Source organism: Aythya ferina (assembly GCF_964211825.1).
Source record: "Aythya ferina genome assembly, chromosome: 11".
Lineage (NCBI taxonomy): Eukaryota > Metazoa > Chordata > Aves > Anseriformes > Anatidae > Aythya > Aythya ferina.
The window spans coordinates 18,397,062-18,420,960 of record NC_140307.1 but is presented as its reverse complement, the minus strand read 5'-3'; the positions used below and the strand labels follow the sequence as shown (position 1 = coordinate 18,420,960).

The 23,899-nt window shown below is 42.2% G+C and overlaps 2 protein-coding genes across 8 annotated transcripts in view; both read right to left on the bottom strand.

Annotated features, from left to right (window-relative positions):
* RFX7 (regulatory factor X7) overlaps positions 1–3,883 on the bottom strand; it is a 54,500-nt gene extending 50,617 nt beyond the window's left edge. The window contains exon 1 of the mRNA XM_084532374.1: positions 3,411–3,883. Within this exon, the coding sequence (XP_084388500.1) occupies positions 3,411–3,556 (146 nt within the window). The 5' untranslated portion in view covers positions 3,557–3,883. The remainder of the gene's footprint in view (positions 1–3,410) is intronic.
* Positions 3,884–6,334: 2,451 nt separating this feature from the next.
* LOC311442764 (uncharacterized protein) overlaps positions 6,335–23,899 on the bottom strand; it is a 42,941-nt gene continuing 25,376 nt past the window's right edge. For 3 of the 7 annotated variants that reach the window (XR_014696829.1, XR_014696830.1, XM_084532372.1), the window contains exons 3-4: positions 13,300–13,430; positions 12,019–12,708 (exon numbers count right to left, since the gene is read on the bottom strand). The gene's annotated coding sequence lies outside the window, so the exon portion shown is untranslated. Of the gene's footprint in view, positions 6,559–10,508; positions 10,588–12,018; positions 12,709–13,299; positions 13,431–15,292; positions 15,444–23,899 lie in introns of those variants that run through there. The other 4 variants (XR_014696828.1, XM_084532373.1, XR_014696831.1 and 1 more) reach the window with 3 other exon arrangements.

Below are 23,899 nucleotides of genomic sequence, written 5' to 3'. Positions count from 1 at the left end.
GCCTTCAGCTACAGGATGTTTTTTGGCACCTTAATGCGATAAGGAGTAGACTCGGTCTTCACCAGCATCTGTCTGGGTACAGAAATATCCCATACAAACATCACATGTTTGTAAATACAGTACCCTCACCCCAAGAAAATAATTGAAACCCCATTAGTCTATATGCTCAGACAGCTGACTGGGGAGGTTCTCCCGCCTCGGGCTCCAACGTCTGCACAAAACGCTATTAATAAATATAAAAGCTCGAAAATGAATCTAAGGGAAATACAAACAGGCAGATTAAGGCCCAGTGTCCAGGGAAGACCAGGGCAACTCACGAACCCGCCCAAACTGACATTAATCAGGTCGTCTGGGCTCCGCAAAGATGTATTCTTCTTAGTCTAGACTTCTAATCCGTCAGTGGGAAAAGACATCTAATATTATTTCTGTCCTTTTCATCGACACCGTAAGAACACGTCCGACTGTCTGAGCAAGTCACACGCTTAACGCGAACAAAAACAGACACGGCGGGGTTGGATGTGCTCGAGTGGGGCAGCTAGGAAAAACACAGCGAGGCAGCGATGAACTTTTCACTTGGGTTTGGCTACAAATAATTCATCGGCGGCAAGCGCGCAGCACACCCGCTCTCATCTGCGCACGGTGCTGTAACGTGAACAAATGCTTCCCGATCTGTTCTTATGCACAGCTAAGACACTCCTTCTCTCCCCTTCCTCAGTCCACACTCATAGTCGCTTTATATAGAAGGGAAAACAAAACAAAGCCCAGACTGGACTCCTACCAAGCACATTTTAAAATCTTCAGCACATATGCTGACTGGGCCTTCAGTTTTAACCAGCAGGACTTAACCTATTGTTTGATTTTAAGGGACTCTGCATGTTCACAATTACTGGAGCTACTTTTGTCAAACTCCATTTTAATCTAATAAACAGAATAAATTAAGTATGAGTTGAAATGCTGAATAACTCATTGTCCCCCTTGAGGCCTACATCACATACTATATTTATATTTGTCTGTACGGTGGAAGGACATGCACAGACTTGTTTGTGAGCCTCAAGTCCAGTAGCTCAGTAGCTGCTATATTTTGCTCCACTATTTTCATTGACAATACATTTTGAAGACTAAAACCTTTTTTTAAAGAAACAAAACAAAACTAAAAATATCCCTTCGGTGCACACAAACGCCTGTGAGAAAAGAGGCAAAAATAAATCCAGACGAGTGCTTATCTAGGTGTGCTAAATCCTTGGGGAAGGAAACGAGGACTCCGGCATGCCAACTGGCCAGCACACACAACTGGCAAGGCACAGGAGGAGGGGAGGAAGAGAAGGGAAAGCAGAAAAGAGGAAGCTCTTCTGCACGTTGCACCTAGCTCTGGTAGCAGCAGAGCTCTGCCATTTTCACAAGCCCTCCCCACAGTCTCTCACACTGTGTATTCATTACCAGCACATGGCTCCTACCAAACAGGACAACAGATCCTGGACTGCAACTGCAGGAGAGGCGACTTGCCACTCTTTTCTCTGGGTGCAGGATGCACGATGTCCCTGGCAATGCTCCTCAGCCTTGCTCCTCAAAAACAACAACTGCATCTACACTACAGCGCGAATTGACACAGAACTCGAGCTCCAAACGAGGTCTGGCTGACGGCAATACAGAAATAGGGAAACACACACAACTCGGAGCAGTCACAGACAAAAGCTCTGGAGATGCCAGAGAACAGGTTATGTTGCAGAAATGACCTGATCTCCAAATACTGCATTTCCGCAGCAAAACCTGCGAGGAACTGACACTGTCTGAAAGTGGCAGGGAAGTTCCAGCCCCGTGCAGAGAGCTGTCAGGTAGCCAGGGAGGAAAGGTCACGCTCATGGGAGGAATGTCTGTGAAACTACCCCAGGAGACAGGGCTGCAAGGTGCTGGCAAAACCTCTGCTGGTCACAGGCACTTGGCACCAGGCGAGCCACTCACATCGGGTAAAACTCTGCATTCCTTTGTACCGAACAGGCAGGCAGGCCATTCATCAAGTGTACCTGAATCAAATAAGCAATCTTCATTTAAAATGCTAACGTATGCGCTCTTTTTCCTTGAAAAGAAAGCCCAGAATAAAAGGGGAGGTTTTGCTTAGTAGCCATTTTGTCTTCAACTTGGACATGATACCTAATCTGAATGTAATGTAAACATGCTCTCTAAGGCTCATTTCCAAACAGCACGTTCATGGAAAGAGAAGAAAATCTAAAAAGGACGTCACAAAATACCGTAATAAATTAGGACAGCGTGAAGATTTCATGATCTAAACAGACAGGAAATTCTGCAGTGTGTATTTCTTCTCTAGGTCATGTTGCAGAAAAAAAACAAAACAAAACAAAAGGTAGCAAGTGTTGATTAAGGACGGGTGAATTATCGCTTACTGTTTCAATTCTAAAAAAAAACCAACCACCAAACAATAGACACAATTTCAGTATGCCATTCAGTAAAATAACCTGAAGGGAAAATTATATTTGGATTTTTTTTCTTTGACAGCCACACGGATTCAAAACATAAAAGCTAACTATAGTATCAATTGAGATGCACGCTACATCAGTATGTTTTTATTAGGACGAACACACGTATTTAGCCATATTATATACACGGTGCGTATATATGGAAAGTATGATCTATGATGAGTAACCTATATTTACAATTCCCCAGTTTCACAATACTGTATCAGCCCCCTCAGCCAAAAGCAGCTTTTAAAAGCATACAGAAAATGTAAATACTGCAGGTGGTAGCCTCTTATGGATTGGGGCTGGGGGGGGAATGACAAAATATTTCCTCTGCAGAGCAAGTTAAACTCAATTCATCTCTTCACCCCAAACGCATGCAGAATTAATATTTTTAAGCGAAACGCTGGTTTTCTGTGAGTTTTTATTTAATTGGGGGGTGGGAGGGACGGGTTACCGGGCAGTAACGTGCGAGCCATCGTGACAAGTTTCGGCCAAAACTGCATTTCGATCGCCAGCCTGGAAAAACTCAGCGAGCAGGGGTGCACGAGGAGGCTGGAAAAATGCCCTCGTGCTGCAAGGCTCTGCAGCGAGGAATGCAGCACCGCGCCGCGCCGGGGGGCGAGCCCCAAAGCGAGCGGTGGCCGTGCGAGCACAGGGGCTGCGCCAGGCGCCGCCTCAGCGAAACGCCTTCAGCAGGTGAGCCCAGAGCCCGGCAGCCCCTCAGCGCACGGGGCCGTCCGTGGGGGGGTGGGGGGGCAGAAATCGAAGAAATAAACACCACCAAAACGTGACGAGGCGCGGGGCTGGCAGCCGGGCAGGGGCACACCTGTGTTTTGGGGGGGGGAGCACAAAGCGGCCGCGGCCCCCCCCCTTCCCTTCCCCTTCCCCTTCCCCTCCCCTCGCCCCCATCGCGGCGCCCCCCGGCCCTTCCCTTACCAGATGGAGCTGCGGATCTTGTGCTGCAGCGCGCTGGCCTCGCCGCCCTGCAGCCCGGGCACCAGGGCCGGCAGGGCCCCGGGGGGCGCGGGGGTGCCGGGCGGCCGCCGCGGGGGCTGCCCCTCCGCCTGCTGCTCCTCCGCCATGGGGGCGAGGCGGCGGCGGCGGCGGGGGCCGGGCCGGGCCGGGCCGGGCGGGCGGGGTGGCGGCGCGGCGCTGCCCGCTGCGGGCACTAGGCCTCTGCCGCAGCCCTCGCGTCAGTCGCCTTCCCCCGCCGCCCGGGGGACATCACGGGCGGGGAGCCGAGCCGCGTCCCGCCGCTACGCCGCAGGATGGCGAGCCCGGCCCGCGGCACGGCGCATGGCGGCCCGGCCTCCTCCTCCTCCTCCTCCTCCTCCTCCTCCTCCCGCTGCCGTTCCTCCTCCCGCTGCCGCTCGGCGCAGGGTGCCCGGGCGCTTCCCCCGCCCCGCAGCACCTGGCCCGACCCGCCCCGCGCCGCCGCCGCCGCCGCTCCTCGCCCCGCGGCCGCCCTGCCCGGCCGGGCGCGCAGTGCGCAGGCTCGGCGCTGCCTCAGCGGGCGGGCCGCGGCCGGGGGGGCTGGGACGGGGACGGGGACGGGGCTCGGGGGGGCCCCAGGGGAGCCCCGGTGCCGTCCCCAGGGAGCGCCGGACGGGTGCGGGTGCTCGGCCCGGGGCTGAGGGATGGGTGCTCGCGCTCCCTGCCCCTGAGGGTGAGCGGGTGACTGCCCGGCTCACGCCGCTCCCAGAAAATGCAGGCCTGAACGCAGCTGGTAAAGCGCTACCTACACACGGCATTGTGCGATTTAGGAGGCCGGTATTGGAAAATGCCGGTGTCACCACCCAAAGCAAGTGTTTCAAAAAGTGCATCTCCGCTCCCATTCCCACTGCTGCGAAGTAAGGTCATTAGCGGCTGTGCCAAGGATGGTGATTTTCTGCTCCTCGTAAAACCTCTCCTCAGAATTACGAAAACGGCTTTCTCTTGTTCCTCTCTTCTACTAAAAGCATTTTTTTTTTAACTTTAATTGGAAATTTCTGAAGGGCATCCAAGAAGAGAAGAAAGATAAAAATTGTAATCAGAAGTAAACAAAAAGGCAATCGATTCAAAATCCCTACCTATTATGCTTTTTGCAAGGAAAACTACATCAACACACTTCTAAGCTGGTAAAATGAAACAAAGGTGTTCCTGGTGATGTTTTCTAGTTTGGTTTCCACTTAATACAAATTGTATCAACAGGGTCAGGGTTGCCTCTGTTGAGATCTTTTGTTTGACCCCGTGAAATCTGAGCCGGAGCTTAACCTACTTGGATCCCAGCCCTAAAAAGATTCGAGCAAATGCATATCTCCCCTTAATTGAAATCGATGGGCCCACACATCAGAATAAGGTTCAACAGATGTGCATCATGGTTGCAGGACCAGAGACTATTACAATAAACCGAAAAAAATATATGTAATTTCAGTGTTGCTTTCAGCCTAAACCAACAGTTGGAGGACATATTTATTATTTAGTTCCTTGAGAATTTAGTTCCCAGCAACGTCAAATTGTGATCATACTTATTTATAGCTGTATTGGCGTCAGATGACCAAAAAAGAAATTAGTCACATCTACTCTGTAAAATCTGCTGCGCTGGACACACACAGGCACCACAGCACCACCACTGCCACCCTGTAATCACACCTGGTGTTTTAGGGCAGAATGTGATTAAATTGGCACCAAATTAATTAAGTGGGCCAGACTCCCAGCTTGCATTTTTGTGGTGGAAGTGGTCACTAGGCTTCAAAAGCTACTTCTGTACTCCCATATCTCACCATCAGTTCACCTTTTTTTTTAATACTTTTTCCTGTGCTTTTTTGATGTGAAGCCTTTCAGCTGTAAGTCCATTTCTGTTGCTTGCTGGGTTTGAGTAGTTCTGATGGAACACGCAGAGGCCCCAAATAAAATTGGGTGTAAAGAAAATACTTCCTTTTTAGACCTAGCAGTAAAGAAAAATGTAACAGTTTTTTTCAGCCAGATCTTGAAAGAAAGGGGGCATGCTCCAGCTCCAGCAAGGTCACCGGTGGCTGGTGGCATGACCAGAGGGACTGCACAGCACACATTGGGTAGGAGAGGTGCCCCAGAGAGCTGCCCGGGGCACACGGCCACACCAAACTGCCCCCTGTGCTACCTGAGCATAAACTATCTTTCAGGTTGTTTGGCCTGCTTGGAGCCTCCCCCATGACTGATTCAGCCGATGGGAGTTACTGCTGCTAAAGATTTAAAGGACAAAATCCAGAGAGGTCTGTTATAGAATAGAATAGCATCAGCACAGAGGGCTGTGCTCTGCTCTTCAAAAGCTTTTTTTTTATGTTAGGAGTAACTCTACTGCAGTGTTTTTCTCACATTCCCATAAAGCACAAGGTTTGCCCCAGGTTTTTTATACACCTGTATTAACACTGGATGAGGGCTTCTTCCCTTTATGTATTAGGTAGGCCAATAAATGGAGGCCACTTAGCTGGCTCCTGCACAACCAGCTGAACTTGCCTTGTATTTCATACGGCCTTTGTACCTCTGCAAAATGCATGAAAGAAAAATGGCAGCTTCTTATATGCAGTTTACATGGTAATATACAACTAAAACAAAGAAGAAATAGATCCAGAATAATTGTTTAAACAAAGAGGAGCTTGTGCTGACACAATTAACTTGAAGACGCTGAGGAGGATTATTTAACTGCTAAGAGACTAACCTGTTCTCAGATGAGCTGACAGAGCACTGAAGACCTTCCAGGAATATCCACCTAGGACCACTGCAACCCTCTACTGCAGCCCTTGTACTTTCTGGCTTTGAATAGTTTTGTTGGACATGTAGATTGAGGCTCCTGGTCAGTACAATAAAAAATAAAAATAAATAATAATAAAAACATAAAGAGGTTAATTTTAGGTCCCTTTATTGTAAACAAAAGCACGTGGTTAAGTTTAAGCATGTCAGAAACCTGACCAGTATTTGCAGGACTGGAATCTTACTTTTACTTTCCCATTTCCCAAATGTCTTTCAAGGAGTGCAGCAGCTGAACTCAGACAAGGTAGGATAGGGGCCTTCTGGTCTTGTGCCTCTGTTTCCAGACATTCCCTTTCTGCAGACAGTTTTTGCTCATCTAGAAAGGGATGTTTTTGTATTAGTGCTAAAATTCCTGTCTTTTCTAACTCAGAAGTGCTGGAAGCTTATTGCGCTGGAGCCTATTGTCTCTGCCAGCTGGGGAATGTACTGTCTCATGCTCTCAAGGAGTAACGTCTTGCTGTCCTTGCTGAGCAGCCAGGACCGAGGGGCGAGTGCTCTTCCCCGTTTCCTGTCAATAGCAACAGATCTGCCATCCTGTGTCCAACGCAGGGCCAAGGAGAGGCCTGCACATTCAGAGACTACACTGAGGGTAAGAGGCAGATAAATAATGGAATATTGCTATCTTCATCCTCAAGACAAGCATAAAACAAATTCTGCGAGGATAACTGCCTTTAAAACCTTGCTAAAAAAGGCACTTCCTAAAAGCTTTAAACACTGGTTCAACTGAACCTCATTTTGATGCCTTCTTTGCAACTCTTCCTCCCTAAAGTTGTCTGTCTCCAGGTCTCCTGAGCTATGCCCAAGACATCTCCCCCCAGTTCTGACTGTTTTCTTATCTCTATTCATGTGTAGCACTAGTAAAATGAGAGTGCAATAACTAATAGTACACCTAACCAATTTTCATCTGTAATTTAGCTTTTATGTTTTCAATTATTTTAAAAAATCTAATTTACCTAGAAAATCTTCAAACTCTTGTCACATCAACTGACAGGAGAAACTGGGCTGCGCTCAAACCTCACCGTGACAAAGGGGCTATCTGAATTTGAAGGATAGCCCGCTTGGCCAGGAGTTTGCCAAACTGTCCTGGTTCTTGCAGCATCTGAGCAGTGTGTGTAAGATGTTAATGGAACGGTTGTGCAGCCCTTACTCCATGCAGATTAAGATGATCATCAGAAGCAAGATACCGAGGGTCTAGGTTCACACAGGCCTGGCTATAGCTTACCATGACAGGCCAGACAAGGAGTGTGGTGTCTTGCTGGGATACCATACAGATCACTCACATCCTGGAAGTCACGATAACCTGATGAAATTCCCAAGGTCCGTCCAAGTTCTTCAATGATACAGACAGTTTGAAACTTTTTGTTTCCATAGACTGCCTCATCTGTAAAGTTTTCTGGGGCAAATCTTTGTCTCAATTTAATTTCAAATGGGATCAGGTGCTGAGTTTGAGAAAGTTATGAGTATGGTGTTCCTATGTATCACATAGCTGTCTTCAGGCTGCGAGGCATCAATAAAGAAGAAATAGGCACTAACTACTGCAGCCTAAGAAAACTACTTAAAAAGGGACAGTGGGTCATGAAAGTAATGATTCGGACTGTCCTTTACAGCAAGGCTGGTAAGTAGGAAGGAAGGTTGTCACTGACAGAAATACCAGAGTTTGATACTTAACTGAATCAGGTTCTGCACTGACATCTTTCCATTTTCAGTTATGTTGAATATTTGATAACCTTGCTGGTAAAAGTTAGGGGTGAAAATATTTTTAGTCAGACCCCTATGCAAATGCCTGACCTTGTCAGCTGTCTTTCATGCTGACCCAGAAGCTCAGTTTTAGGGAGACTAACAAAATCAAAGACAAGGAGAGAGAAATGCATGCAAGTTTCATGCAACAAAGCAAACAACACCTCAGTCTTTAATTCTTTTCCTCTTGAGATTCAGTAGTATTCTGGAAAGGCAGGAGGATTCAAAAGTAAATGTTGCCTGCCTGAAATGGCTTGACTGCAAGGACTGGGTCGGCCCCTGTCTGCGGGGGCTCAGCACCTCCTGCGAATTGCCTTGCTGCATGCAGTGGTGGCCACCTGCACAGAAACGTGACCCAGAGAAGCTCACTGCATAACATGGTAATACAGTAATTCCAGACGGGATAGGAGAGGATGGGAGAGCACCAAATCCCCAGACTCAGAGCCATGTGGCACAGGCCCTAGCCCAAGAAACCATCAATTTCAGTTATGTTGGGCCAAGAGCTGCAATAATAAATAAATGATGGATGTCCTTAATTGCTGCCTGAAGGAATTCTGGAGGATTTCCAAGTCCTACAGCCTCCTGAGAAATTTGTTTGCATTTTCTCCTGTATGTAAATGGACAAGACAGTGATCCAGCGAGACCCAAGTGCTTGTGATTACAACAGTTGTCCTTTGATTCCCCATCTGGTGAGCAGGAAGTGTCTTCAAAGATCAAACACCAGCCTGAGGACACATTCAAGATTTTTGTTCTCAGAGAAGTTGCTCCCCAGAAACTAAGGGAAAGGAAACTACTACCTGCACATTGTGCTTACAGAGCAGACAGATAACCTCACACATCGCTGTGATGCCATAGCCTCGTGTTTCATCTCATCTCTTTCTTCTTCAAGTTCCCAACAAGACAGTAATGTGTCTTGCCTAAGATCTAAGTACCCATCTCATCGCTACTGGTTCCTGTCCATCTGTTTTTAACACTTCGGTTCTTTTTGGTCAAAACTTCAGCTCTCCTCCTGCTTGTCTTCTGGCGCACAGCTCCACCACCTCCAAGCACCATGTCTATTCGTGCGCACACTCCAAGCTGTCAGGACCCTCTCCTCCACACAGCCTTTAGCCCGAAGGCCTGCATCATGCAACTCTTCACAGCATTTGTGCCAGCAGTCACTGTAACTTCAGCATCGGTGGCTGCTGAAGGCAGCACTGCCTGGGCCCAGGAGCGTTGCTGTCGGTGCCTGGTCAGGATGCAGCAGGAAACGTCTGGCATCCACTCCACGACCATCTGCTAAAACCAGGCCTCCTCTGGCAGGAGTCCAACACAAAGTAAATAGAGTTTCACAGCCAGATTTCAAACTACAAAATAACTGAGAAATATGGCTCGCTGCTCCCAGTTTTCAAATTCAAGACATGGAAGCCCCTAGAAGCAAAAATCTTGTATGGATCCTAAGACCTTGGTTGCCAAATGGGTTCATCACAGTAAATAACAGGGAGAGAGTGTACTGATGTAGCCATTTTGCTCGGCTAATTAGTTCAATTTACGCATTTGCCAGTATTTAAGATGGTTTCTTTCTCAAGATCAGTGATGGAGAAAAATTAAATTGTCAAACTGGAGAATTAAGCTTGCAATACATGTTTGGGAAACTGTACAGACAGAAGAGTTCTGAATGTTGCTCCTGTATGGTATTTTTCATGGCATAAGAGAGAGAGAAGGACTCAATGAAGTGTGAATGATTTTTTAAAAGAACAGATTGCCATGTATTTTAAAATAGGTCAAGTTTTTGGCCTAGTTTTGTTGAGGGTGCCCCTTAAAGCAACAGGGTTTAATATCCATGATAGTGCCATTGCATTTTTGTTTTTAGCTATGTCTGTGTATAACTGTAGTCTTAAGGCAGAAATGTTCAAGCAGAAGAATACAATGGCAAAGACTGCGTATCTCAAGCAATGTTTCTGAACAAGTTACTCTGAACAGTAAAATCCCAGCGGTGGCCACATTTTATCCTTAATGTGTAATGTTAATCTGAAACAAGCAGCTAAGAAAAAACAAACTATAAATGAAGGCGATGACCAATAAAGCCAACACCTGCACACCTGACTCCTGTCAAACTTGACCTATTAACTCCCTGGAGTCCTGGGAGTACCACTACTTGCTTTCCATATTGAAATTGATTAAATCAATTGATTATTTTTATTTAAGTAGAAACAGAAATACAATAATGGCACTTAGATTGAGGATGCACAAGATAGTACTTAAATGAACAAAGTATGGCTACATATGTTGAAAGAAGATAGATTACAATGGTCAGTTGTCAAAGCAATGTGTACATTTAGAGTCTAAAAATGGGCATTCAAGATGTTTAAAAAGGTGGGAAATTCTGCATGCAACATTAATTAATGTAGAATAAATACCATTTCTCTTCTACGTATGTAGCAGTCTGGTACCTATATTTATGGATGCACCTTTGCTCTGAGAACATAGGTGCAATGCACGCATATATAATGGCATTACATAGACTTAATTACTCAACGTAATACTCACAGCAGTAATTGAAGTTGGCTTTAGCGCAGCCATATGGAGTAAGACATGACATGAGTAGGATTTTCTCCATCCCAGAGCTCTGGAAAAAGACCAAGTACAAATCAAGACTGGTTGTGCTTGGGAAGTACACAGACAGGACTTGTCACTCTACCTACTCTCCCCTGAGGCAGAGGTGGGAGCTCGGTGCATCGTTATTAAGATAGAGGTTCTTCACCCCACTGGGTTGATCCATAAGGGATAGTGCCCTTCAGGCACAATCCATCTAGAATGTACCTTCTTGTGGTGAAACTCTGCACTGACCCAATGCACAGCCCGTAATAAACACTAGTTGGCTCACGGTGTTGTACAGTAATAAACATACTCAAGAGCTTGTCACTGCATGCTTCAAGGAAGAAGTACTATCTGGAACAACAAGGTCTACACATACACTTGGTATACAAATCTTTTGCAAGCTGTGGACTTCATTATGAAAACTGTTCATGATTCCAGTTAAGCTGTGATTAAAGGCAAGGCAAAAGCTTCCCAAGCATTCATCACACTATAATTTGGAAAGACTTTAATCATAGAATCATAGAACCATTTAGGTTGGAAAAGACCTTCAAGATCTTTAAATCCAACCATTAGCCTGACCTACTAAGTCTCAATGCTAAACCATGTCACTTAGTGCCATGTCCACACACCTCTTAAACATCTCCAAGGATGGGGATTTCACCACTTTCCTAGGCAGACTGTTCCAACACTTGATCACCCTCTCTGTGAACAATTCTTCCTGATCTAAAGCTCCCTTGGCACAACTTGAGACCGTTTCCTCATGTCCTATCACTTAACAATGAAGACTGTTTTGAGAATACCTTTGCTTTAAGGATAGTAGTTGTAGTCACCGCTATGGACTAGAACCTGTGTTTTGTACCTGATCCTAATCTGCATCCTCTGCAGATGAACCAGTGTGAACTGCTACACATGTGGCTTTCTGTGAATGGTTTGTGCCATAAAAAGGCACATGAAGAAGAAAGGGGATATTTCTCTTTGCAGAATACCACAAAGTGCAGGGAAAGTCATTCAGAGAGCTCCCAGGGATACTGGTTTGTGAACAGTTCTTTTTCACATGTGAACTCCCACTACTTCCTGCAAGACAAGAATATTGTGCACACAGATCTGGGTTGAGTTTTTGCACTGATGATTCCTTCCAACACTGCTCATAGATCAAAATCACTTTCACTACATAATAGACGACAAATTCTTCCAATAGCAATTCTATTAACTTTCTGTCTGCTACAATCTAAATAATTAGCAGAGATGCTAGGCAGATTTGTGCTGCCTGTGGTAAGTAGCAACAAAACGTTAGTAACTCTGCAATGATCCCATCTCTAATAGCTGACAAAGTCTTATTTTGCAAATAATCCCACTGAAAAGTCTTCCTCAGCATAAATTAAAAATGCCGTATTACTCAGTGAGGACTTGGGGACTAATAATCTGAATCAAGTTGGGAAAAAATAGTCATGTTATCTACTTGGATTGAATGTGTTTATAAACTTCACACGGAGTTCTCCTCACCAGCATAGAGCTCAATGGAGCATGCACATTATTTTTTCTTATCAGGGTGCAATGTAAGAAATGAGAGACTGTTTAATTCTGTTTATGACATTATACAGAGGTCTAGATTCTTAATGCCTTCACCTACTTTTGCAGAAAGTTCACACTATGTGATCCTGAAGTCAGCAGCACATCCAGATTTCAGGTGGAAAAAAACTCTGAGTAGAATACCTGTTATAGGGAACACACAGGATAATTACACTGCATGCTGATGTAAAATGACTGGCTCATCTACCTGAAGGACAGGATCGTATTCTGTTGGACTAAAATAATCTTCTGTGGGATTGGAGACAAGAAAATTGAAAAGAAAATGTTGCTCATAATTCATCTGGCTGAACTCACACTTATCCTTCCTAGGCAATGGGTTTAGCTCAGAGTCAAAATCAAGGTATCAGAAAGGTACCACTGAGATGGGGATGAAGCCAGATAACTTTTGAGGGAACCCAGTCCATGAGCAGATAATTTGTGAATGGAGGTGGGAGGGGAGGCATGGGCTCCCATGTCAGATGAGTGTGGCAGTGAATGAGTCAGCAGCGGTGGTCACAGACTTCTCGGTACTCAACAATCTTTGCGGTCGTAACCAATGTGTTTGGGTTGGATCCTCAACCTAGCAAAAAAATCAATAGCAAATCAGTTTAGATAGGAGAAGAATGGCATCCTTTATCAAGATGCTTTATCAATGTCTTAACAGTTTATTGCCAAAACTTCTAATTAGTTTAACAGTTACAATGTCACTGCTCTTACAAATCAATACCACATACAGCCAAGAAACAGCCGTTCTCAGACTCTCAGGCTTCTAACATTTCTCTAACAATTCAAAAGAAAAATAGACCAAAGTATAAACATCAATATGAGAGAGGACTTCATGTCCTCTGTTATTTTTAAAGTGAACCCAAGAGACGGCTGATATATTTAAATAGCTTTTTAATTAACGTTATGTGTGAAATTATAGAAATTCAGATAAAAGCTCCCAGTTTACAACTGATATAATTTGAGCATAGGAGCAAAGTGTGGGGATTAAAATGGATAAAATCATGGATTTTACTCTTTGGGATAGCACTCAGAGATTTTCAGCAGTTTTAATCTGAATAAGCTCTACGGGAGCAGCTCAGTTTACAAACCAGCGCATTTCAGATCTGGGTGTTTTATTACCACTACCATTACAAACAAGAAGGAGAAAATAAATAAATCAGGTCACCTTGCTAACTTCATTTTCCTGCGGCAGATCATTTTCTTTCCTTTAGGAAGTAAGGAATAGAGATCTCTTTCAACATCAGTAAGAGAGGGAGCAGGGGCAGCTTTCCCTCTGCTCTTCATTTTCACTTTAACCTGTAGAGTGAGTTGATCACATTCTGTTAATTAAAATTTCACGTTAGGCAGTTTTGTTTGGTTGAGGTTTGCTTACTTCTCCTTTCAGGTTTTAACAAAGTCCTCTCCCTGAATTCTGGCAGAACTCAAGCTGAGGAATCCAACCATTTAAGCCAAGTTTAAGATACTGCCATTTACACAGTCCTGTGAGGGCCAGATAGCTAAATGTGATATCAGCCCAGGACCAATCCTTTTCCCAGATACAGGCTGTGTTTTATCCACATTCAGGAGGTAGGTTGGCCAGAAATAATGTCTAGTCCTTTTATTAACATAGCAGGCACCCAACTTAGAGCTGTGCCTATTTAGGCTTCTAAAAACAGTTTGCACTGAATATGCCCTCTGGCTTCCTGGCAAGGCTGCTCCCATACCAGTAACTTGATCTATGCACTCATGGTCACCATAACACCAGCCAAGCACATGGAAATAAGAGCATCTTTAGAAAATACCTCAATGGGTTAAAACAGCAGGGCACAGCTACCAAAGCGATGTTTGAGATTCCTCACTCTGCAATGCAGGGAGAGGGGCTTGGTACCTTCTGGCTGTTTGCAACTTGATGAGAAAATGGATGATTGTGCAATTGGCAACTTCTTGCACAAAAAATCTTTCCAGAATTACAGCAACTGACTAGTTTGACTTTGAGTTGCTTTATTCTTCCGGCACTGAGGTAGGGGAGGGGGCAGAACGGTATCAGTTCAGCTGAAGGCACGCAGAGCAATTAACTAGATGCTACAGGCCCAAATTCTGCCCTATTTGTGCTGCTGCAGCTTATAGCGTATGATATAGTGGCACAACCATCTCTGAGGACAAACACCATCAAAGCAGAGATACAGAGCTTCGTTACTACCAATCTGTTAAAAAGGAAACAAAATACTATAAAAGGCTTGGTAGATAATTAGAAAATACGATGTTTTAAATTTTGTTCACAATGCACTTAATCTCAAATGGCATATGCAGACAGAAAATAGTGATGTGACATTTAAACATACCAGATCCACCCCACTCTAAGATTTTTTTTTTGTTGTTCTAAACTTTTTTTTTGAAGGATTGCTTGAACAGAAAGTTTTATACTCATACTATTTAGTCACTATTTGTAGAAAAACATTGCTCTGCTATACAAATTTCCTCCCTTTAGTTCTGAAAGCATAGGCAAGTTAAAGAATAATCATAGGTTAGTCATAAAAACAATATGTCAATATTTACATGATGTTCTTTCATGTCTTGGTCTTTCTTTGCTAGTCTGATGCTTCAACTTAGTCCAGTATGCAGCATCAAGCTCTAGATCTAATAACTTGGGAAGATGATATTTTAAGATGCATTTGCGTTAGCAAGTGAGAATCTAAATGGAGTAAGAAAAAGTGTCCTTAGCATGGTTCAAAGTAATTGCTGAAAGAGGGATCAGGATATAATAGGGTAGAAAAAAAATCCCCTATGTGTAGCAACAAGAAGGCCTGTGGGTACATCTGCAACTTCCTTAGACTCTGATTGTAAAATTTAAGATCGTTTTGAATTTCTGTTCAAATCAAGATGCAGTTATGACATAAGAATATCAGAGCTATTTTTAAATCTGCTCATCTATGGTTTTGACACCACTTTTTAGGGGTCTAAGGAAATTATTTTCAGGAAGGAATTGGGGCTTGAAAACTCCCAACCACTGTTTCAACTGGGACAGCAACTGGTGTCCCAGGCACTGTCAGGAAGAAAGAGCAGTTTAAGAGCTATCGGGTTGCTTTTCCATCTTACTGGCTTTACAGCTTCATAGTTCTGACTTACTGGGGATGCAACTTGGATATCGATAGATATTTGAGCATAAATATTTCTCTCACCAGAAGTCGGGGCTTTCTCTTTAGCGCAACAGCAGAAGTCCCACTGCTTTACCAGGGGCAGCAGATGGGTGAGGTGAGTGAATGGTCTGTTAGTTTCTTTTTCGTTGCAAGTACGTAAGCACTGCTGCATCTGAAACCCAATTACTATAGCATTTACAGCAAAGAATAACTCACAGCAAGTACGAAACCAAAAGTATTGCCACATATATGTGGTGTATTTCTCTCTCTCTCTCTTTTTTTTTTTCTTTTTTTTCCATAGTTTTGGCAAACCTGAAGTCTGGGGACTAAGCAAAGTATTGTATCTTCAACAGCTTTATCACAAGCAATTACATGAGCATCCTCTCTCTCTTTTCACATTTAAAACCCCTTTTAAGATTTTTAAAGTTTTTAGGACTGGCAATAGTGTACGGTCAGAGAAGGTATCTGAAACACAGCACAATGGTTTCAGGAGGAGCATACCTGAATTTACCCAGTGAACTTGCATCTGAATCCTCCAGTCTGGGGAGCAATAGTATGACTCAGGGCATCCCGAATCTCACAAAGGGTTTCATATAGTTTGCTTCTTTTGAATTTCTCAGACACTTATAGACAATCTTAGCATCAAAGTATTGCCAGGTGCGCACAAGCCGCTTCCCAAAAGATCTGTCCTTAGGGTTAATAATGTACTTTTCACATTTACAACAGAATTGCTAGGCACAGCACACTGCATGCACTGCCCTGTCCTGCTGTTTGCCTCAGTTCAGATGCTCCACTCTGGTAAAAACAGCAGCGTTAAAATTTTCTCCACAGTACACTTCCCTCCCCAAAATCTCCCACATAAGTAAGCATTCTTACTCCTGCAGCTCCACCAATGCTAGCAAGTGTGGGAGGTCTGGCATTTTTGGTACAAGCATATTTGGACTCTCTCAACAATGTCTGCTCTGCTCCCTTGAATACATTTGCAATTAATCAGAGGAACCTACTACAAAGGGTGGTCTACTGCGAAAGGTATCCAGTGCACTTGGACTTCAATATACCCTTATTTCATTCAGATAATGATGCTTTCCCTCCTCCTGGACTCCCTTGTTTCCTAGGAACTGCTGAATGAGAAAAAGTAGAAGTTCTGTCTGAGGAAACTGAAAACAATAAAAGCTCTCCAATCTGTTTATTGAAAGTGCTATAAAAGAGCCAGGCTCTGTATTATTATGTTGTAAAATATAGTGTAGCAAAACATTATTAAAATTGAAGCAGTTGAGTTCATTTTCAAATAGATGATCTGTGGAGATGAACATTCTTCAGATTACCTGCACTACTACAGGGAAGGAACATTTTACATTGATTTTCGCATAAACATTGTATGATCTTATATAGTATGTAGTCAAATAGCTGGAATCCATTAAAACCATGCTCCAGCTGTGCAATCAGAGTCCTCACAAAGATACTTTTTTTTTTTTTTTCTTTTTTTTTTTTTCAATGTGGTTAATGCCAGGAAGAATCCACAGCTTCAATTATGAGATCATCAAAATATGTTGTTTATTGCAGAAAAAAGCATTTGCGGCAATTTAAAATATCCAGTCAACACCACGCAGCTAAATCTAGATAATAGAAATCCTGGAAAAATTTGAGCTAACTCTGTCTGGATTATAGCTGTGGGATTATCTGAATGCTAAATTACTGTATATGTTTTACTCACAAACATGAGCACAGACAGTATAGGAAGATGGATGACTATGCAGATCACAATAAAATCCATCCCAAGAGACTTTTTAATACACTAGGTAAACAACCCCTCTCAATTTATCAAGCACTCTGGATTGAATTAATGCTGTCATTTACTTTGCTGTTGCTGTGTAGAGGAATACGGTTTAACTTGAACAGCTCCTTTAGCAGCAGAAAAATAACAAAGGTTTTCTCTGTGCAATCTTCATAACACACAGTGCAGGAATATTAATTGACTTCTGCATTTGTATAACTGAATTAAAGAAAATACAACTGTAGTTTAGTGCAAATCAGAAAACCAAATATCTCTACGCAATATGTAGAGAAAAAGTCAACTCTGGCTGTCTTATTAAACCTTCCTCTCCCCTCCCCCGTTGTTTACACACCAGAATTTCTGGCTTTCTAAGGACATACAGTGAATGAACCTGGATTGACCTGACACATAGCATCTCTCAAAATTTCCCCTTGAATGATTCACAGATGTGTGAGCTGCGACCAAAAAAAGCAAAGAGAAAAAGTGCAGGGTACTGCACAGGCTGAGTGAATTTGGAAGAGGTGATATTGTCTGAGTGTGCCATGCCTGAGTCTCTTTTACTGCAAGTGCACCGCTAGGGATTACAAATACACATTCCTTTGGTTGCCAGTTTAGCTCAGTTTGACAACTGCAAGTGAAATTACCTTCAGTTATGGTCATGCAGGGATTATTCTAATTCCTGTAACTCTACTTGTGTGCATTAGTCCTTTTACTGCTCGCTAGTGCTTTTTTTGGTATTTTGTGTGGCTATACTGCATGTTCAAGCACCACACAGTTACACGGCACAGTCGGGTAGGCTTTCCTGGGGAAGAAGGCTAGACAGTAATTTCTGCTCCCTGTGAACAGATATCAGATGACATAGAAATAGTCACTTTCATTTCCTTCTTTCACATTCAAATCAGGTATGTAGCTCTGTAAACAGATTAAATGCAATTTTGGATCCTGTGAAACTGTCAGTGTAATCCTTTGGTCAAAGTACGAACAAATAAAAGAATAGGCCTTAGCCAGAGAGTTCAGCCACATCCGGCTTTTAAGATCCAACATTTGCAGCAGGTATCAAATTTAGAAAGAGCACCAAAATGTTGCTTTTCTGCTGAGGAGAGGCTATCCTGAATACATGCCATTGACATTTGGGCATGATAGCTGTTACTCTCAAACAGTGCTTATGTGGGAAGAGATTTGCATTGTCAGCCTTCTTTGGTGTTTGACAAGGAAATGTGGGTTCTGCTCTTCAGCTGTTCTCCCTCAACCAAAGGAGTCATTTCTTACAATTTCTCCCACTACTCTACCTGCTTTTGTGATGAATGTCTGGGTACTAGCTGACCTAAAACACAAAAGCTTTCACATGAACTGTCTCCAGAGTAGGGGTCTCAGGGAGCTGAACCAGCAGCAGTAACATCGAGGTATTTTCAGATTAAGGTTAAAGCCACCTAGCCACAAGTATCACTGCAAGGGTGGAAAGCTGAGGTAATGAGCTCGGGTCTACTCTGTGTCTACAACTCCTTCAAAACACATTGCAAAGACTCCAGTCTACACAGGATCAGTACGAAAGGTGGTCTCTGCCATAAAGATAACATACAGGATAGAAAAACGTGAAAAACGGATGCAGCAAATGCAAGAGTACAGGTTGCAATGGGCTTACATGAGGTCTTAAAAATGAGCTAAACATATGAAATTAAATTCTAAAAGAATTTGGAAAGAGACATTTGGGTTTCATACTATATTACTAATTTAAAGAATAAATACTTTGTGGGATTAAAACATTAAGAAAAGATTTGAAGTGAAAGAAGTAAATTTATTAATCTCAAACAGCATTGCACAACTATAGATCAAACAATAAAATAGGGCACTTCATATTTCTTGCAGGAATGCTAGATTTGGTTCTCCCCATTTCTTATGTATTCATTATGAAATTTGTTCTACTGTAACCCAGACATAATTTAAACTATTCCCCAAAGTTTGGTTGGACAAACCAAACTTTAAAGGCAAATATTAACTCAACTAGCATGTCTTTCTGGAAACAAAGATATGTTTTGGTTAGCATGAGCAATATTTCAGAAGATGGATCAATTTCCATTCAAAAGGAGATGAAACAAATTTAGAAATCTGATTCAGTACTGCAGTTAGATAACAGCTCACATGCTTAACACTATATATGAGCTTAACCACTTTCCTGAAAAAGTATTCCAGTTTGACATAAATCTCCAACAAAACTCAGATCTTTTCAGAGGAGATCTACAAAAATGGTAGGCAGGTAGGGAAGAATATGTTTTCAGTTGTTCCCTGAGCAGAGCCTCCTGTAGCTCTAGCAGAGCACCAACCATCATTGTCACATAGGTAGCTTTGTAGAATTCCGCTGGCACAAACCTGGACACTCCTCCACAAAGCGCTCAATGTGCAGACACAAGAGGCCAGCAGTTATCTCATGGTTGTTCAACACGACCCAGGAAAGGGGCAGTTTATGTTCGTTTCCTATTGGCCTGCTGACTGCATAAGGAACACAGCTATCCATGGCATGGAATAACATCATTTGCAGCTTTACTGCTAATGTCAACACCGTTGGAAAAGCTGCATGGAAAATAAAGCACAACCTTTGTGGAGGTGGTTTCTCTAACACAGGCCAACACTTAGTCATGGCGCCAGAGCAACACAGGGAAAGGACCCATGATTGTTCATGCAGTACTGACTTCAAAGATAAAGGAAAAAATAACTTATTTTTCATTGTCATAAGCTGCTTTTTTTCTCTTTCACATGCAATGTTGTACGAGAGCAAACACCTGGTTATTTGGGGGTTTGCTCAAATCCTCTGACAAGAGTTAGTTTATTAAAAACTATTAAGATGATTTTACTGTATTCAATATCTTCTTAATAAGATTTCAAATTTAAACTATAAAGTTCTCTTCTGAGGTCTGAAAGATTAATAAAGAGACCTCAGCAACTTTACATGACCAGCGTGACACATTACTTTTAATGAGAGCGTCCCTAAGTGAGGAATCTCAAATACATTTGTGACGGAATACATTAAAGCTCATGCCAGTGATAATGGCCTCCTCTACAAACAGTGTTTTCACAATGAATACAGAAAGTTTTCATGGTGAACAGTATCCGTTATTTTGGCTTAGTGCAATTTTGGACTTTCTTTTTGTTCTAAAACTATCATTTACAATACAGCTGTTAGTTCTGTTTACGCAATGACAGGCAAGTGATCTTCACAGAAGTGAGGTCACCATGCGGGAGGTATGACAAAAGCTTATGTCCATCTCAGAGCAGAATTTTATTATTTTGACTTTTAATTCTATTTAAATACATTTTAAGACTCAATGTAAGTGAAAGGCAGCACTACATGGTTATAACCACAGACACTTAATATGTTGATTTATATAATTTAAAATGGATTAAGTTTAACTTTACACCTAATGTTTAAGTGTGAACTGCTTAATTTATTGAAACCAGAAATAATTTTACAATGAATATTTTCACTATTCGAGCTATATGTTTACAGTGAGGATTCAACTTTTCTTTGATAACAATCGCTTTCATCTCTACATTCCCCTTTGTGTTCCTTATGCAGTGGCACGATCTTGCAAAATCTGAGTTGCAAACACTGGAGAAGATTGTTTAAATCTAAGTAAACAAAATAGCTGTTCCAATGGATCTTTTTCTTTTGATCAGGTTTTAGGGAAAAGAACCCACAATGCAGCCTTTGAACTTAAATGCCTTTGGAGTGCTCTTTTTACTCAGGACAGCCAAAGGCATAAAAGCTGATTCATTCAAAATTAACGTTAGCCAGTTTTTCTCCTCTCCCACTACTCTGTTAACCAAAAGTTCAGAGCATGTGAACACAGCAGTTCATTTAATAATGCTAATAAGTTATTTGACAATAAATTTTAAAGGAACATACAGCCTTTCACTTGCCACTATACTGCTTGTACATCTGTCCTGTGGCACTCAATACATGTACAATACCTAAATGACAGCAGGGATTCAACTCCGCTTGGAAAAGAGGACTGTAAGGAGTGATGAGACAGAAGCGAGGACGTTTTTCCACTTTGTTGCATTTACATCTAGGAAAGTTTGTATTTATGTATTTGTTTTTGTCAGGGATTTGAATTTTTTTGTGTCATTTATTTTTCTGGGAGGCCTTCCCAGTTATCTGCTGTTGCCTGCTGAAGCATGAATCCTGGGAAAATCGTAGCTGCTCTAAGGAAAAAAAAAGTTGTGACTATACAACAAAAACCTTTAAATCCCTGCCAAATGGTCCTAGCCTGCAAATTCAGTACAGTATTCAGTCCAAGGTTATTTTTGCCATGGCAAGGTAGTTTCTTTGAAAGACAGATGCTTAGCTGTGCCTTACTGTCCCACAGTAGATGTCCAGATCCTGATCTATGCATTTTCCCTCACAAAGTAATTCCCATTAGTGAAGTCCTGATTCAGTTTAAGCTAACTTACAAATTGCTGCTAAGTTAGATTGCTGCGATGATACCTTGGCCAAGCTTTTGGACGTGCTCAATATATGTATTTCTCAAAAGACTCAGCCGAAGTTTAGTCCATGAACTGAAAACAAACCCCCTTGTGCTTTTCCTGGAAGCTACCCTCACATCAGAGACGTTCATTAATGTTGTACTTGGATCTCAAATCTGAGGGACTGCCTCAGAGTGCTGTGGGGCATCTTCAGCTAGAGCTGACTTCAATTGCAATTGTGGGTGCTCAGCATGCCTAAAAATTAGGCCATGTATTTTTAAAAGCTATCAAACACTGTGTTGTTAAAATAACATCTCTTTTTCGTGTGGCAGAAGAAGAAAAAAATCAAATGAATTTTTGCTGGCTCTGCAAATAATAACAATCACTGTTGGCATTTGTTTATGAAAACAGGTAAAAAAAATAACAAACGAATATTCTCTGCTCTGCCCCACACTGAACTATACATATAGTTATATTCAGTGAAAACGTTTGTGCCTCACCTAAGCTGAAATAATTTCCCAAAGCAGTTTAGTGCACTAACGAGTCACATGCATTCACACTGGCAGTTTTACACAGGAGCATGCAGGTGGACTTTCACTTCATTTTATTACACTGTTATGGGTTTTCTATCGCAGAGAGGGAATTAACAGAGGAGCCAAGGGCTGAACTGACAATGCAGACTGAATTAGCATTTCTTTTATCGAGCAACGTAGAATGAGCAAATACCAAAACGTGTTATTCTAGTTTAAGGCTACACTGAGAATATATTATTTGTGAATGCTAACACTGACACTTTTAAAACGTTAGAACTTGTTTGTACTTGTTAGATAATACTAATTTGCTCGGTGATGCCACACTATAGTCACCAAATATTTTAGATTACATCTTACTCTGCACCAAATGAAAAGTTAATAAAAATACGCAAGTTAGTAGTAAAAGGCAGACCTGGTTTGCTGTTGTCAACATGGCATAGCGATTTTAAGACTTCATCTGCATTCATCCTTGATATGCACACTCAAATATACAACGTGGCAAGTCTCATAAAAGCAACGATAAAAAAAATGTGTTTTCTAAATAACTTTTATGCCGCATAGCATGCGCAGAACATACTCTTCCAAGTGGAAAAGAATTGGATACAAGTCACAACACACCTATGCAAATAAAATACGCATTAAAAGAACAGAAGAGTATTTGGCTCTTTCAGATTATATGGTTGTTGGTACTAAATACATGATTATATTTCTCACTGACAACAGCATGGACAGTAAAATAAATGCAGGTTAATGATGATTAATGGGATCAGCAGGAACAGCATGGCCAGATTTGCATTTGCTCCTGTAGTGACTGCAGGGCTCTGCACTGGGTGACAAGATGGTTTCTTTTTCAAAGTTTACCATGTCAGTAGCATGCCATTCTTTTGAAAGGTGATTTCTGCTTCATAGCAGCTTGTTGCCTCCCTTAAAATTAAGGGAGATGGAATTGTGTTCTTTAGACAGAGAAACGAACATATAAACTGGCAGTCTTAGTTCCAATGATTAAGTAAGAAATATTTGGAAAAATATTTAGCCCTATGTTACTTCTGGTTTTCTATAATGAAAATTAAATTTTGGAAGAAGGAATCACTGATTTATTTCAACTTATGTAGCCTTTGTTTGAAATAGGATGAAGAAATAACCTGATTTGGAGAGAAAAAAAAAAAAAAGGTGTACTTTTCCAGAGAACATTCGACAGAATTATCTAAGGGCCAGGTCTAAGGGACTGATTGCGGCCTAAGGTTGCAAAACACTTTTTTTTAAATGCAACTTCACACATGACAGCATTTCAGATAGGAAATAGTGTAAGATTTCTAATTTAAGTAAAATGAATTGTTGCTTTGGGAACAAGCTAGGAAAAATGTTTGTATACATCCTGGCAGCTCTTTAGGGGTACCATCAACTAGAAAATGTTATGTCTTACGCAGTAGGAGGAATTGCCATCATCAGTGAAAGATAGTTCTCTTACTTTAATGTTGCTGTCTTCTGGAATCTTCTGAACCACCACACTGGAGGACCACGTGCTTTTTAATTATTATTAATTTTCAGTGAGACAGACTGATTATCTTGTTTTTCTTGGCTTTGGTTTGCTTGTTTTTGTCCCCCCCCCCCCCCCCCCCAAAAAATAAAAAATCCACCAGCTACTACTACAACAAAAAAATCATAAACTTGTCATAACCTGGTAACATTACAGTGGCCACTTTGAAGAACGGTCTGAAGAGTATTTGCCAAACCTTTTGATCCCTAGTAATCAGAACAGAAGTGCCCAAAATCCAGAGATTAAAGGATTAGGCCTCAAGAAAGACTTGTGGTATTTCAAGAAAATGTGACTGATGCTCACCACTTATTTTTTACAGTTCTGATGAGATTTAGTGTTTAAGG